At 53.0% G+C, this 14,784-nt stretch overlaps 1 protein-coding gene across 1 annotated transcript in view; it reads left to right on the forward strand.

Moving 5' to 3' along the window:
- Window positions 1–3,410, forward strand: part of UPB1 (beta-ureidopropionase 1) — a 30,976-nt gene extending 27,566 nt beyond the window's left edge. The window contains exon 10 of the mRNA XM_075534672.1: window positions 3,264–3,410. Coding sequence (XP_075390787.1) covers window positions 3,264–3,410 — 147 coding nt within the window. The remainder of the gene's footprint in view (window positions 1–3,263) is intronic.
- Window positions 3,411–14,784: the final 11,374 nt, after the last annotated feature.

The raw sequence follows: 14,784 nt of genomic DNA on the forward strand, positions 1-14,784 counted from the left end.
TCTCCTTTTTCTCCAGAGGAGCTGCTGGTGGATTCAAACTGCTGACCTCAAGCTTAGTAGCTGAACTGGTAACCACTACACCACCAGGGTTCCTTGTGCAAGGCTTCAGAAGCCTCCCTCTTGCAAGTCTGGTGCCTGCAGACAGATGGGTCTCCCCGTTGGTCATCAGGAGGCAGGCGGGCTGGCCTGGCCGCTCCAATCGCACTTCCCTCTGGCTCAGAGCACAGGATGAACTGGTGCTTCTGACTCTACCTGCAGCAGAGCCCCGAGGGTCAAGCAGGTCAAGGCCATGCAGAGAAGTGGGCCCTCACCCAGCCCTGCCAACATCACTCCCTCCAGCTCCCCTGTCCATTGAGAGGCCTGCACTCACAGTCCCCGAGGTGACCCTGTGATGCCAGGAGCCATGGCCAGGGGACAGGCGTACACCCTCTGGGAATGGGCCAGCCGTCACCATGCCCGGGACCCCTGGAAAGGCCTCTTGTTGGGTGGTTCCCCCTGCCACCTTGACCCACCAGTTCATGGGGCTCACAGAACAGGCTTTAGAAGAGCTTCCAGACAGACAGACTAGGAAGAAAGGCCCAGAGATCATGATGGTTCCACCTGCCGCGGGGAGATCACAGGCTTGGCAGTGTTGTAGTCTGCCGCCCTGCTGTGTACGGATCACCTTGAGGTGGGCCCGGGAAGCAGGATCCCAGGGGCCCTTGGCACTGGCCCGGCAGACCTGAAAGAGTGAGTGTCCTAGATCATCCACGAGCCTGAGCTCCAGGTCCAGCTCCCAGCAGCCTGAGCTTGGTCTTGAGTCTCAGAGGTGCTGCGTGGCCCCCCCCCCCAGTGTCCTTCCTCCATGGGCCGCTCGGTTTCGTCCAGGCCCAGGCTTCGTGTTGGTGGACCGCTGACCGAATGGGATGAAGGCTGGCAGAGCGTATCCGTCTTCCATCCACGCTTGTCCTGTCCTGCACTGTGGAGCGTGCCTCTCCCTTTCCTGCCTTCTGAACAACGTCCTTGGGCCCCAAAGAGATAGGCCCCCAATCCACGCCGTCACCCAGCCTCCCCAACGGCTAGAAAAAGAGCAGGGCAAGGGAAGAACAAAAGCCACCAGTAGAAAAGAAATGAGGGGAGCAGGGACCGGTAAGATGAGGGTGACCAAAAGCGGCCAACTACTGCAGGTCTAAAAAAAATCATAATAAAATAATAATAGTAAAAGTAATAATGTCATCGAGCTCATGCCGACTCCCAGCGACCCCAGAGGATGGGGTGGAACTGCCCCTGTGGGCTTCAGCCACTGTCACTCTTTACAGGAGTAGAAAGCCAACAGGAGTAGAAAGTGCTCCCAAAGAGCAGCCGGTGGTTTCAAACTGCTGACCCTTTGGTTAGCCGCCCAACATGGCAACCCCAGGGCTCCTTCCTTGAACCACTAAAAAAAAAAACAGGAAACAAAACCCCAAAGCCAAGTTCATGGCCATGTGTCCAAGCCAACTCACAGCGACCTGTAGGACAGGGCCGTGCCGCCCTGTGCGTCTCCAGGGCTGCGGCTCTTTCCCAGAGTAGAACGCTCCAGCTTTCTCCTGCAGAGCAGCTGCTGGCTTCAAACTGCCAACCTTGTGGTTGGCAGCCCAATGCATAGCCACTGCGCCACCAGGGACCCTGGCAAACAGACCTAACCACGGAGGGAAGGAGGAGCCTCACCCCGGAAGCAACTGCATTTTTCTTTTTGAAAGTGAGTCGGGGAATGTTCTGTATCTCTGCTCACCCACAAACTTCACAACCCAGGAGAGTCCCACAGCACAGTCCTCTGACCGAGCCATGTCCCTGCAGTCTACAGGCCCAGGGGACACAGGCAGGACACCCTCAGCTGCTCACGGAAAGGTGGGGGGCTCGGTCCCACCTGGCTGCCTCGAAGTAAAGTCCTGGCAGCCTGCTTCCAGAAGCCCCCGGGGCTCACAATCCACTGGTTTGGGTTTTGGATGGTGTGGGGGTTTGTTTTAAGATCACCATCAGCAAGGAACAGAGAGTGGACACTTTTTATTAAAAAAAAAAAAACAACAGAAACTTTCCCAGGCCACGATGACCACCCAGCGTGAGTCCCGGAGAGCATGGGGTGAACTCCCTGGGTGGGTTCTCCACCCCACAGACCCCGCCCTCTGACCCCTCCCAGATCCAGGAGTCCTGGGTTCAACTCCCCCCTCTGCCGGCCTGTGACCCGGTCACTCGCCTCTCTGGGTGGGGTCTGTGGACAGAGGCCGAACCTTCCTGGTGGGAAGGGAACAGAGGTCTCCTGCTGGCCTAGTGTCGGGGCAGGTGAATCATCTTGGTCACAGCTCAGAGAGGTGACACCAGGGCCGTGGGGCTTGTGAGGATCCCTGCAATTAAGTTCACGGGCCTCAGTGATTAGAATAAATAAACGTTGGACGCTGAATAAAGAGGACGCTGGAAAAGAAGAAAAAAAAAAAAGTTCACGGGCCTCACGGTGCATTTCTGCCCCACGCCTGCCCTCCAGTGGCTGGAGATGGTAGTGCATCAGCGGATTTTCAACCAGGCCAGAGGCTTGGAGGAGGACCTAGCTCTGGGTCCCACTGGGGCTGGACTCCCTTGGGTTTCCCATGGCCGGTGTTATCCAGGCCTTTCTTCCAAGGTGCCTCCGGGTGGATTTGGACTTCTAGCCGAGTGCTAAGCACTCTGTCCACCCAGGGACTCTTGTTTCTTTTCATCCCAAACCTACAGCCGATCGAGATACTAGGGTTTCCAAATCCTAAGTCTTTTAGAGGAGAAGCTGGTGGGTTGGAACCACTGACCATGCAGTTAGCTGCCCACGATGTCCCCCACAGCCTCCCCAGGGCACAACCCAACAAGTAAACGAACCCCCTAGCTTCCAGTGGATTCCCACCCAGTCATCCTACCCCTGAGTGTGTCCCATAGGAGCCCGGGTGGTGTAGTGGGTACGCGTGTCTGCTAACTGCAAGGTCAGCGGTTCGAAACCACCAGCTGCTCCGAAGGAGACAGGCAGGGCTTCCTACTCCCGTCAAGAGCTCCAGTCCCAGCAGCCCGCAGGGGCAGTTTGTACCCTGTCCTATGAGTCAGAATGGACTCAATGGCAGTGAGCTGAGGGTGTCCCTGACTGTCCGTCTTCATAGCAGCAGGCGGCCTCACCCTCCTCCCAGGGAGGCGCTGCTGGGTCTGAGCCCCCAAATGTGCAGTGAGCCGCCTAGCCTGGAGCCCACGGTACCACCAGGACCCTCTCAAGCGTGGCTGTGGTTCGCTTTCAGATGACCGGCAGATATGAGATGTACGTGCGGGAGCTGGCCGAGGCAGTCAAGCCGGAATACAGCCCCAACATCGTGAAGGAATCGCTGCCCTCCGGCTTCCGAGCTCCCGCCGCGGGCTCCCTGGCCGCCACCCCGTCTGCCAAGTGAGTGGAGCCTGAAGGTTCTGAGTTTTCCCAGAGGCCACTGCTGTCCAGTGGAAGGCAGGCCGGGGCTGGGAACCGCTGTGTAGTGGGTTCAATTGGGTGTGGGCTTATTTTGGGGTGAGGGACATAATTTTGGAGGTAGACTGAGGTGGGGGTTACACAGTATTGTGAATGAACCAAATGCCTCTGAATGGCACACACAGGAGGTGGCTGATTGTGCATCACCTGCTCTTCACCGCCATTAAAAAAGCATGCACGTCCAGGCTGGTCCAGTCCCTGCGCGCTGTCGGAGGGTGCCGGCTGGTGGAACCCTCATCTCCGGGCATCCCAGCAGGGATGTCGACCCTGAACCCTAGCCATGCTGGCTCAGGTTACATGTCTACGAGGCTAGGCCGCGATTCTCAGGGACTGGGCAGCTGTATAGTGATGTGGTCGAGTTGTGATCGAATGCAACCCCCTCCGTGGTGTGCTCTGATGTGATCAGCCGGTCAGTTATAGAGAGAGACATCCTGGTAAGGCCCCCGGGGTTCTTCCGCTCGCTGGGGATCCTATATCTGAATTGTATCTGACCCGCTGGTTCTTGGGACTTGAGCCAGCAGCCTGACAACTTACCTGCCAATCTTGCGATTCATCATCTTCTGCAGCCTGTGAGCAAGCAGCCTGCCATCTGCACTGCCAACCTTGAGTTTGCCAGCCCCTGCGGCTCTGGGAGTCAAGAGACGCCTCCGGCGTGATGTCTGGCCCACAGACACGGGCCTGCCAGCCATTTCCTTGATAGAAAGAAACCTCTCTCTACAGAGAAGCTACGCTGGTCTTGCTCCCCTAGAGAACCCAGCCTACGATCTACTTAATTACTGCCCTGGAAGTTATGAGGTGTTGTGACTCAATCCAATTCCCTTGACTTTAAGGAAAGGAGGTTTCTCTAGGTCATCTGGGGGGAACTCACTTACTGGGTCTGTGGGAAGATCTGAAGATGAAAAGCTGCATTTCCTGGTGCAGAAGGATACCCTTCAGCCAAGCTGAGAATTCCAGCCAAGATTCCTGAGGGCCTGCCTGTCCATCAGGGCTGTGCGAGATCATGCACCTCATAGATCTGCCCTGAGATGAATCTTACATGCAAATGCACACACACACACACACACACACACACACACACACACACACACGAGAGCAAGAGTCCAAAAGCCTCGCAGCCAAGCTTCCAGTTGAGACATGCATGCCCAGGCCGGTTCCAAACAAACCGTGTGTCACCACGTCTCCGCCATCAGCGGATGGCTACAGTCGAGCCCTCAGGAATACACTTGCCTTTGGCTCACTGGAGTGCCTTCCCCATGCTCCCCGCCCCCAAAAAAAATCTAGGGAAAAAAAAATCATCACTTCCCAAGGGATCTGCTGGGCCAGTCCAATTCAAGATCAGCCACTTCAGAGGACGGTGGCAGCTGGCTGGGGAAGGAGCCAGCTCCACTGAGTTTTCCTGAAGAACACCGGACACTCCCAGGACCTCTCGCGGAGGAGTTTTAAGGAAATGAGAAACTTAAGGCCAGGACAATTGCCCTGGTGACTTCTTCCTTCCCCATCACAACAATGTTATCAAGGGGAGCCATTTCCCTGGGGAACTTGACCCGTCCACTCGCCAGCCTTGATCTTGCCTCCCTGCGTTTCTGTTCTTGTTTGGGCGGTTGATTCCCAAACCCAAGGAGCCCCACCGGAGTCCCTGGGGGATACCCAGCTGCCACTCGGATGTGGTGTCCGTCGAAGAGGGAAGCCTTCTTCAGGGAGGCCTTAGAGAGATGGGAACACTACCTTTCGGAAGTGTATGGGCCCGGATGGAGGGATCACTCGCTCGCTTGCTTACTCACCCCCATGGAGTGGATTCTGACCCACAGAGACCCTGTAAGACAGGGTAGAGCAGCTGCTTTGGGTTTAGGAGACTGTAATTATGACTGACCCTCGTACCTCCCACCCGAGTTCTCGTATCCCCCGACCACCAAACGTGGCTGGCGTTGCTCCTGGTTGGCTCTGCCGTACAATACTCCAGTCAGAGCACACCGAAGAAATGCCCCCCACGGATTTTCCTCCTTTCCCAAGGAGAGGGTTGGCGTGTTTTCCAGGCGCCCGGGAGGGTCCGTGGTCACGTGGGGCAGCAGCATGTCCTGTTGTGGTTGCAGATTATGCATGAGAAGCGCAGTCCACAGGAACGCATTGTCTGTCCGGCGCATGCCATGGCTGCCTGGGTATCAATGTGGCCCAGTGGCTCAGGGGGGCACTACACAAAGGTGCTGCTCAGAAGCGATCTGGGTGCTTTCCCGCAAGTTCACGGCCGCTCGGCAGCCATAGTGGACTCGTCCAGGGAAACCCAGGCCAGGTTCACGCCGTTGGAAGGTCTCCAGGGGAAACAAAGTCCGTGGGCAGCAGCTCTGGCCCATGACTCGGTGTTTCCATGCCTGCCCTGCAGCTCCCGGCCTTGCCTAAGCTGCCCACTGTTGTGCAAACTGCTTCTAAAGTCTCCACCTGCCGGGCCTCCAGCCTTAGCTGCTGAGTAATGGGTGGCGGCTGGGTCGGGGCTCAGTGTTTCTCCCTTGGCTAGTTCCCTGCCCAGGAAGGCAGTGACCTATCTCCTTCACTGGCCCGGTGGCTCAGTGGTGAGGGCAGCCCCCACCCCTCCTTCTCTAGTCAAGGCTGGGATGATTCCAGACAGGCCCCCACCACCGAGGGGGCCCAGTGGAGCCCCCTGGCTTTGGGCTCACACCAACCACCGGAATCCAGCCCTGTAGCCAGCGTGTCCTGCGTACCACCCCAGCCTCCCCGATGCTGTTTGGGGATGGAAAGGAAGTGGCCGGGCCACCGCTCACAAACGGTTAACCCGGAACCCACCTGGTCATTGTTGTGCGTCCCGACTCACCGCGACCTTGTATGCGATAGAGTGACACACCGCCTGGGCCCACACCGCCCTCGCACTGGTTCTCAGGCTCGAGCCCACAGGTGTAGCCTCTGTATCAATCCATCTCCCCGAGGGCCTTCCTCCTGCTCGCTGCCCCTGGACTTCACCAAGGACAGTCCTTCTCCAGGGACCTGTCCCTCCTGACAGCGGGTCCAAAGTCTGTGAGACGAAGCCTCGCCACCCTTGCCTCAAAGGAGCATTCTGGCCACGCTTCGTCCAAGATAGACTTGGTTCTTGGGGCCACCCGGGGGACCCCCAATAGCCCTCGCCCACACCATCATTCACATTCACGGACTCCTCGCTCTTCCTCCATATTCAAGCTGTGCCCAGCTTTCGCACGCTGACGAGGGGACTGAAAATACCTGGCCTTCCATCAGGCGCACCGGCGACCTCAACGTGACATCCCCGCACACGGCAATGCGTCATTTGAATTCCTGTCCGCTGCTCCCGTGAGCGCTGTTTATGGATCCCAACAAGCGTAAACCCCTGACGGCTTGGAGCACATCCCTGTCACGGTGTAGCCCCGGAAGGAAGGCAGGCAAGGCATCCGATACCTGTCCACCGGGGTTCACAGCAGTACTGCACTGCGCCCAGGTGCCCGGAGGTGAGAACAGCCCAGGTGTCCATCGAGGGAGAAAGGCACCTTCAAGGTAATGGTCCATCCGTGTGACAGAGTGTCATGCACCCGTGAAGACGGCCGCACCGTGAATGGCCTTAGAAACATCGTGCTGAGCAGAGCGGGGCCATTCTGTGTGAGTTCACATAGCTGATGTCATTGTTCGATGCCTTCAAGCCAGTTCTGACCCATAGCTACCCGAGTACAACAGAACAAAACCACTGCCTGGTCCGATGCCGTCGTCCCTAAGGACACAGGAGGACAGATGGACAGGTTATGTCTGTGGGGTGAGTGTTTAGGGACCAAACAACTTGCCATCAAGTTGGGTGCCTACTCATAGCCACCACATAGGACAGAGTACAACTACTACTGAACTTAGCTCACTGCCCCCGAGCCAATGTCGACTCCAGAGAGACCCTATCAGACAGGGAAACACTGCTCCATGAGCTTCTGGGGCTGTAACAGGAGCAGACAGCCTCCTCTTTCTCCCACGGAGCAGCTGGTGGTTCCAAACGGCTGACCTTGTGGCTAGCAGCCCAACACGTAACCACTGAGCCACCAGGACTCCCCTGAGTTTTCTTAACCCCAAGGATTTTCAAGACAGTCAGTCTTCACAGGAGTGGACAGCCTCATCTTTTTCCCAAGGAGCAGCCAAGGGATTCGACCTCCCGACGTCTTGGTGGCCTCTCGATGCTTAACTGCTGCACGACTTAAAATGAGCATCGGGTCCATTCTGACTCGTGGTGTGTTAGGCTGGCTTCTCCAGAGATGCAGAACCCCATGACGTTTGTACGCGTATGTCTACAGAGAGAGATGCAGATCAAGAGATGGCTCACCCAGGTGTAGGCGTGGGTAAGTCCAGTCCAGTCCAGCTCTAGTCCATGGATCAGATGTCAGTTGGAGGCTTCTCCTGGCTCGTGCAGCTGCAGAGGCTGACGGACAGGAAGGAGGAAGATGAAACAGGGAGACCACAGGCCATATGTGGGTGACCAGCCCCTACAACCAAAGAGGGCCCTGGAAGTGGTTGTGTAATTGGAGTGTAAATTAAAGAAACATCGGACAAGGCATGCAAGGGCTCAACTCTTCTATGGAGACTGGCACCAGAGAGAGAGAGTGTGGGCGAATGTATTCTCTCATCTTAGATCGTCTCGGCACATGCTGGCCACATCATACGCATATGTAACAGGAAGGGGTTGTATTAGGGGCATACACGTTACAGGAAGGGGATGAGTTAGAGGTATACAAGTGACAGGACGGTACATAGGTAACAAGATGGGTGGGTCCTAGAGCTGGGATGGCTGTTTACCACCCTTGGTCATCTCTGAGCTGGCTTGAACTTGAGTGCCCCTGAGCTCACCTCCAGGGTAGCAATCTATGATCCTTATCGGAAGGGAGTGGGCTGGACCTAAGGTGGGGTGGTCTGATGGCTCTTGATGGCAGACCATAATCTTCAGGTAGCTAACCTTCAAGCGTCCAGTAGCAACCATGTGCTTGCAAGCCGCTCTTTACATTTTCGTTGTCACGGGGGACCTTGTGGGCAAGAATTTTTACTTAGGTGAATGTGACTGGGATGCATCTCCAACCCACGAATGTGAAGGCCTCCCTCCTCAAGAGCCTCAGCGCGCCCCCCCCCCCAGACTCCTTACAATACGTGCGTGGAGAATTTACACACACACACACACACACACTCTTCCCAGTTCTCCGTTTCCACAGCCATCGAGTCTGTTCCGACCCATAGCAACCCCACGCACAACAGATCAACGCACTGCCCGGTCCTGCACCATCCCCACAATTGTTGCTATGCCCAAGCCCGTTGTTACTATCACTGAGTCAATCCATCTCATTGAGGGACTCCCTCTTTTCCGCTGCCCCTCCACGCTACCAAGCATGATGTCCTTCTCCAGGGACTGGTCTCTCCTGGCAACATGTCCAAACTATGTAAGACTAAGTCTCACCATCCTTGCCTCTAAGGAGCGCTCTGGCCGTCCTTCTCCCAAGACAGATCAGTTTGTCCATCTGGCTGTCCATGGTTCTTTCAATCTTCTTTGCCACCATCCATAGTTCAAATATACCGATTCTTCTTGGTCCAGTCGTCTTTCTTCAATGCCCAACTGTCATGTGCATGTTGAGAATACCGTGGCTGGGGTCAAGTGCACCTTAGCGCTCAAAGTCACATGCTTGCTTTCAACACTCTAAAGAGGTTTCACGCAGCAGGTTTCCCCACGCAATGCGGTTCTTGATCTCCTGACTCCTGCTCCCACAAGCACAGAGTATGGAGCCAAGCCAGACTACTTAGTCCAGAGAAACCAAACATCATTTGTGGTTACCAGCAGTGGGAGGGGATGGGAGGTTGTGTTAGTCTGGGTACTTTAGAGAAACAAATCCACAGAAACTCCTGTTTTATATAAATGGTAAGTTTTATATAAATGGTAAGTGCGCATCAGAAAACATCCCAACCCAGTGCTGCCCAAGCCCACAAGTCCACCATTAACCCATATGTCTGACACCAATCCACAAAATCCTCCTCCAGCTCACAAGACACACACTATGACACCAGCAGCAGGAGGAAAGCCAAATCAGTGAACATGTGAGCATCTCAGCGCTGGCAGGGGTCTCCACGCAGCTGCTCCAGCACCTGCTGCATCGGGGCAGGTCCATGTGGCTTCGCCTTGGGGATGTCTTGCAGGAAGTGAGCCTTGCCTGCTGAAGCAGGGAACTGGCTAAGGCAGCTGCACCCTGGTGTGACCATCACAAAGGAAGAGACCCCAGAACTCAAAAGCTGAGGCTCACTGAGCCATTTATCCCTCTGCCCTTCAATTAACCCCACATGTGTTTATCGGCCAGATTGGCACAATAAACTAACTCAATCCACCCCTTGCCAACTTGGCACCTGTACATCATTCTTTAGCCTCACAATTGCAATTAAGTAACACCCACACCTAATCCTATAATCCTGGGAATATGTTACGCCACCTATGAAAGTTTGTAAGCCAATCACTTCATGTCTTTATCCCAATTTGGGGTATCCAATTTACATACTGCCCACTTACATCAACCCAGTGCTCTGAGGAGACAATCATATTTTTTGACATGAAGAAATCTTCATTCCAGTTGGAACCTTGTGAAGTCTGCATCCATAAGCAAAGTCAAATCCGGACAGGCCTTCCATGAAGTCAGCAACAATATGCACCAGTTCACAGGCTCAAAAATTTCCATCTGGTCGGGTTCTGGTCAACTCAATGTGGGCTGCCTCACTCAGCCTCCACAGGGTGCCCATTGGTCGCCTTGCCTTTAGACCATGGGCTCTCACCAATACTCAACAAGCCTAGCCCCCTCATGCTAGGTCATGAACTTTAGACCAGTCAATGCGCTCTCGTCTTCTCTTTTTCCTGTAAACCACGTCCACAGCTGTCAGTGGCCAAACTCAACCCGTCTCTGTAGTGCTGCATTTGTCCCACTTCTACTCAACAAGTAGATCCAGGTGGTCACCTAGCAAGCATTTCAGCCTGCTCACAGGCTCCCTTGGCTCCCTTTAACATTCAGTCCCAGAGAGTTTTCTTCATGGTTCCAGATCTTTCCAGCTTCTGACAAAGCACTGGATGGGGCATATATTTTCAAAGATTTCTTTTTTTCCCCCCAAAGCTTTCTTTACAGGCATGGCCTGAACCCATCTAAAGACCAAAATTGAAAAAAAATAAAATAATAAAATAAAGACCAAAATTTAATGGCTGAAAGCAAGTGGGCTTACAAGTTTTCTATTTTCATATTTCCCTTATTTTGCCCAGAAAACAGTCAAGTAAACAGTGTGGCTTTATCTGACCTCTGGCGAGACAAAGAACAAAAATGACCATCTTATGAGTTGTGTCTCCGGTACCCCCCTTCCCAAGGTAGTTTCCTAAGGAAGGGCACACGGTGAGGATCTGTTCATGGCGGAAGGATGGTTTGGAAAAAGATACCAAGCGTGGGTGGGCCACTCAGAGAATGGAGTCATTGGACCTGAAATGTACAGGTGGAAATGGAAGGAACGGTGCAGGTATTGCTGTAGACAGGAGGAGGCTGCAGCCATTGGGGAAATTCCATTATGCTTCAATCCTGCCTTTCCATGAACCGTCTGAAGGGCCCTTCATGTCTTTTCACCACAACATGAGGGGGTACCCCACCAAAACACAAAAAAAGCTCCGCTAGGCAGAACTTTCAAGGTTTGCCTTTTACCCGCTGGGCGAGCGAGTGTGCACCCAGTGGTGTTGCTGGGGAAGGTCCTCTCTGGTCACAGTGAATTTTTTCATAAAAGCAGTTTTGCTCAAACCTCGTTTTTTGTGATGGCCGATTTAAGAGAGCAGCGTGTGACTGTGAAATGGTGCTTCCTGTTTGGGAAAATGCCACAGAAACTGTTGGATGTTGAACACGGCTAACAAGGACAGCGCGATGGGAAATACTCAAGTGCACAAGTGGTTTAAAAGAAGGTGAAATGTCAGTGGATGACAAACCTCGTCTGCGGGACTTCCATCAACTTCCCAGTGGATGAAAATGGCGGCAAGATCCGTGCCCTTGTGCTCGAAGACCGACAACAGACCCTTCAGGAGATGGGGAACTTGTCTGGACTGTATTGGAACTCGGTTCAGTGAATTTTAACAGAAGATCTGGGAATGAAAAGGGTCATTGAGAAATTCGTGGCTCGGGTTCTGACTGACCAGGAAAAGGAGCTTCGAGTGCAAACATGCCGTGCTTTGGAAGAACAGCTCTGAAGTGACCCAGACTTTTTCCCCCCAAGGTCATTCCTGATGAGAAGACATGGTGCTATTCTTCCAACCCTGAAAGCAAACATCAATCAAGCCAGTGCAAGATGCCATCGTCACCTTGCCCCAAAATAGCTCCTCAAGTGAAATCAAAGATCAAGACAATGCTCCTTTGTTCTTTACAGGTGAGGGATTGTGCATTTGGAGTTCGTTCCACCAGGTCAGACTGTTAACGAAAAAAGGCCTGATTTGTGGCAGATGGTTTTGCCACCATGACAATGTACTTTTTTAAAAAAATTTTATTAGGGGCTCATACAACTCTTATCACAATCCATACATATACATACATCAATTGTCTAAAGCACATCTGTACATTCCTTGCCCTCATCATTTTCAAAGCATTTGCTCTCCACTTAAGCCCTTTGCATCAAGTCCTCTTTTTTCCCCCTCCCTCCCCCCTCCCCCCTCCCTCATGAGCCCTTGATAATTTATAGATTGTTATTTTGTCATATCTTGCCCTATCCGGCGTCTCCCTTCACCTCCTTTTCTGTTGTCAGTCCCCCAGGGAGGAGGTCACATGTAGATCCTTGTAATCAGTTCCCTCTTTCCAACCCACTCACCCTCTACCCTCCCAGTATCGCCCCTCACGCCCCTGGTCCTGAAGGGATCATCCGCCCTGGATTCCCTGTGCCTCCAGCTCCTATATGCACCAGTGTACATCCTCTGCTCCATCCAGTCCTGCAAGGTAGAATTCGGATCATGGTAGTTGGGGGGGGGGGGGGGAAGCATTCAGGAACTGGAGGAAAGCTGTATTCTTCATCGGTACTATATCGTACCCTGACTGACTCATCTCCTCCCCTTGACCCCTCTGGGAGGGGATCTCCAGCGGCCGACAAATGGGCTTTAGGTCTCCACTCTGCACTTCCCCCTTCATTCACTATGGTAAGATTTTTTTTTCTTTGATGATGCCTTATACCTTATCCCTTTGGCACCTCGTGATCGCACAGGCTGGTGTGCTTCTTCCATGTGGGCTTTGTTGCTTCTGAGCTAGATGGCCCGTGACAATGTACTTGCTCAGTCATCTCAGTGCACCAGTTTTTGACAAAAAAACAGCATGCCTCTCTTGCCCCCCGCGCCTGACCTCACTCTGTGCGGCTTCTTTTAGTTTCCGAGAATGCAGAGGGACATGAAAGGACAGCGATTTGACGACATAGAAGACCAAAAAGGGTGGGGGGGGGTGCTATCAGTTATGCAAACAGATGAGTTTGAGAGACGTTTCCAATAATGGAATTGCAGATTTGATAAATGTATTACCATATACACTCAAGTATAAGCTGATCCGAATAGCAGCCAAGGCACCTGATTTTACCACAAAAACTGCTTTTTAAATGTGCTGGAAAAACTCTGCTTTTACACAAGTATATACGGTAAGTGTCATGGAGAGTACTCTGAAGGTGATAAAAGTCGTAAAAATATTTCAATACATAGCTTTTGGGGGGAAAATTCCATTTTTATTCGAGTACCCCCTTGTACAAAACCAAACCTTCCCAATGGTTTAGTCACCCAGGCCCTGAGGCCAGCGTAGGTGACTGGTGGATGTGCTTTTGAAAGAAGCGTACTTGAAGGCAGCAGGAAGGATGTGGTTGTCCACACCTCTCACCTGGGGAAGCACAACAAGTAGGCAGCCGTGCAGCAGGGGGGCCCCAAGACTCCGCTCCAACGTGGAGCCTGCAGGTGCTTGGGCATTTTGGGGGTCCGTGTGATGACTGAGGGTGTCACAGGACAGACTCTCTGGCAATGGTTTGGTGGGCTCTGCCCCTGTGGGGTCTGCTCTGAACTTGCCTTTTCTCACCTATGAATGCGGAAGGCCAGAGAAAACCAGATCCATTCAAGTTATGATGCTGGTGAAGACGACTGGAGGGCCCAGGCACTGCTAGTAGAACAAACAGAGCTGTCTTGTTTGGCCAGAATGCTCTTAGAAGGGAGGATGTGGAGGAAAAAAAAAAAAAGGAAGGATGTGTCAGTCCGGGTAGATTAGAGAAACAAACTCATAGACACATGTGTATAAGACAGAGCTTTTTATACAAGAGCAATTGAATATTGAGAACACATCCCAGCCCAGTCCAGATCAAGTCTATTATGTCTAATACCAATCTATAAAGTCCTCTTCAGACTTGTGTTAGTTACAAAATCTGTTGTCAATTCGAGAGGATTAAGAGTCAAGGGGTGGAGTTTAGCCTGTCAATCAGGTCATAGTTTGATGACCTCATTTGGAAGCACTAAGGAGATAAATAGCTCACTGGAGGCGGGAGAAGCTCTCTCTGCTCACTCTCTGAGAGATGCTCTACTGACAAGACACATGGGGCTATGCTGATATAGCCCATGCCCTGGGAGCTGGAGGAGCCACGTGGAGACCCCTGCCAGCAATGAGATGCTTCTACTGCCACTGGATCCACAAGACTTTGCACCCACTGGCCTGTGATCATCCGGCATCCTTGCATGTGTTTTGTGAGTCTGAAGAGGAATTTATAGATTGGTCTCAGACATATGGGCTAATACCGGATTTATGAACTTGATCTGGACTGGGCTGGGATGTTTTCTCAATACTCAATTGCTCTCATATATAAACCTCTTTCTTATACACATGTGAGTCTCCCTAGATTTGCTTCTCTAGTCGAACCAAACCTCCACTAAGCAACGATGGTGACGGCGGTGCAGGACTAGAGTGTTTTGCTGTTATCGACTACGTGGGGTTTCTGAGACTGTTGACCTTTATTGGCTCGGGCAGCCTCATCTTTCTCCCACATAGTGATTGGTGACTTTGAACCACCAATGTGTCCATTAGCTTGGTGGGGACTCCACCACCAGGGATCCTAGCTCGACCCAACCCAAACATCAAAGTCACTGCCGCCAAGTCATCGCGACCCTGTAAGACAGGGCAGAGCTGCCCCTGTGAGACTCAGAGGCTGTAACTCTTTACAGGAGTAGAAAGCCTCATCTTTCTCCCAAGGGGCGGCTGGTGGTTTCAGACTGCTGACCTTGCGGTGAGCAGTCCAACTCGTGAACCATTATGCCACCAGGGTTC

The sequence above is a fragment of the Tenrec ecaudatus genome, chromosome 16, assembly GCF_050624435.1.
Source record: "Tenrec ecaudatus isolate mTenEca1 chromosome 16, mTenEca1.hap1, whole genome shotgun sequence".
In the NCBI taxonomy this organism is placed as follows: Eukaryota; Metazoa; Chordata; class Mammalia; order Afrosoricida; family Tenrecidae; genus Tenrec; species Tenrec ecaudatus.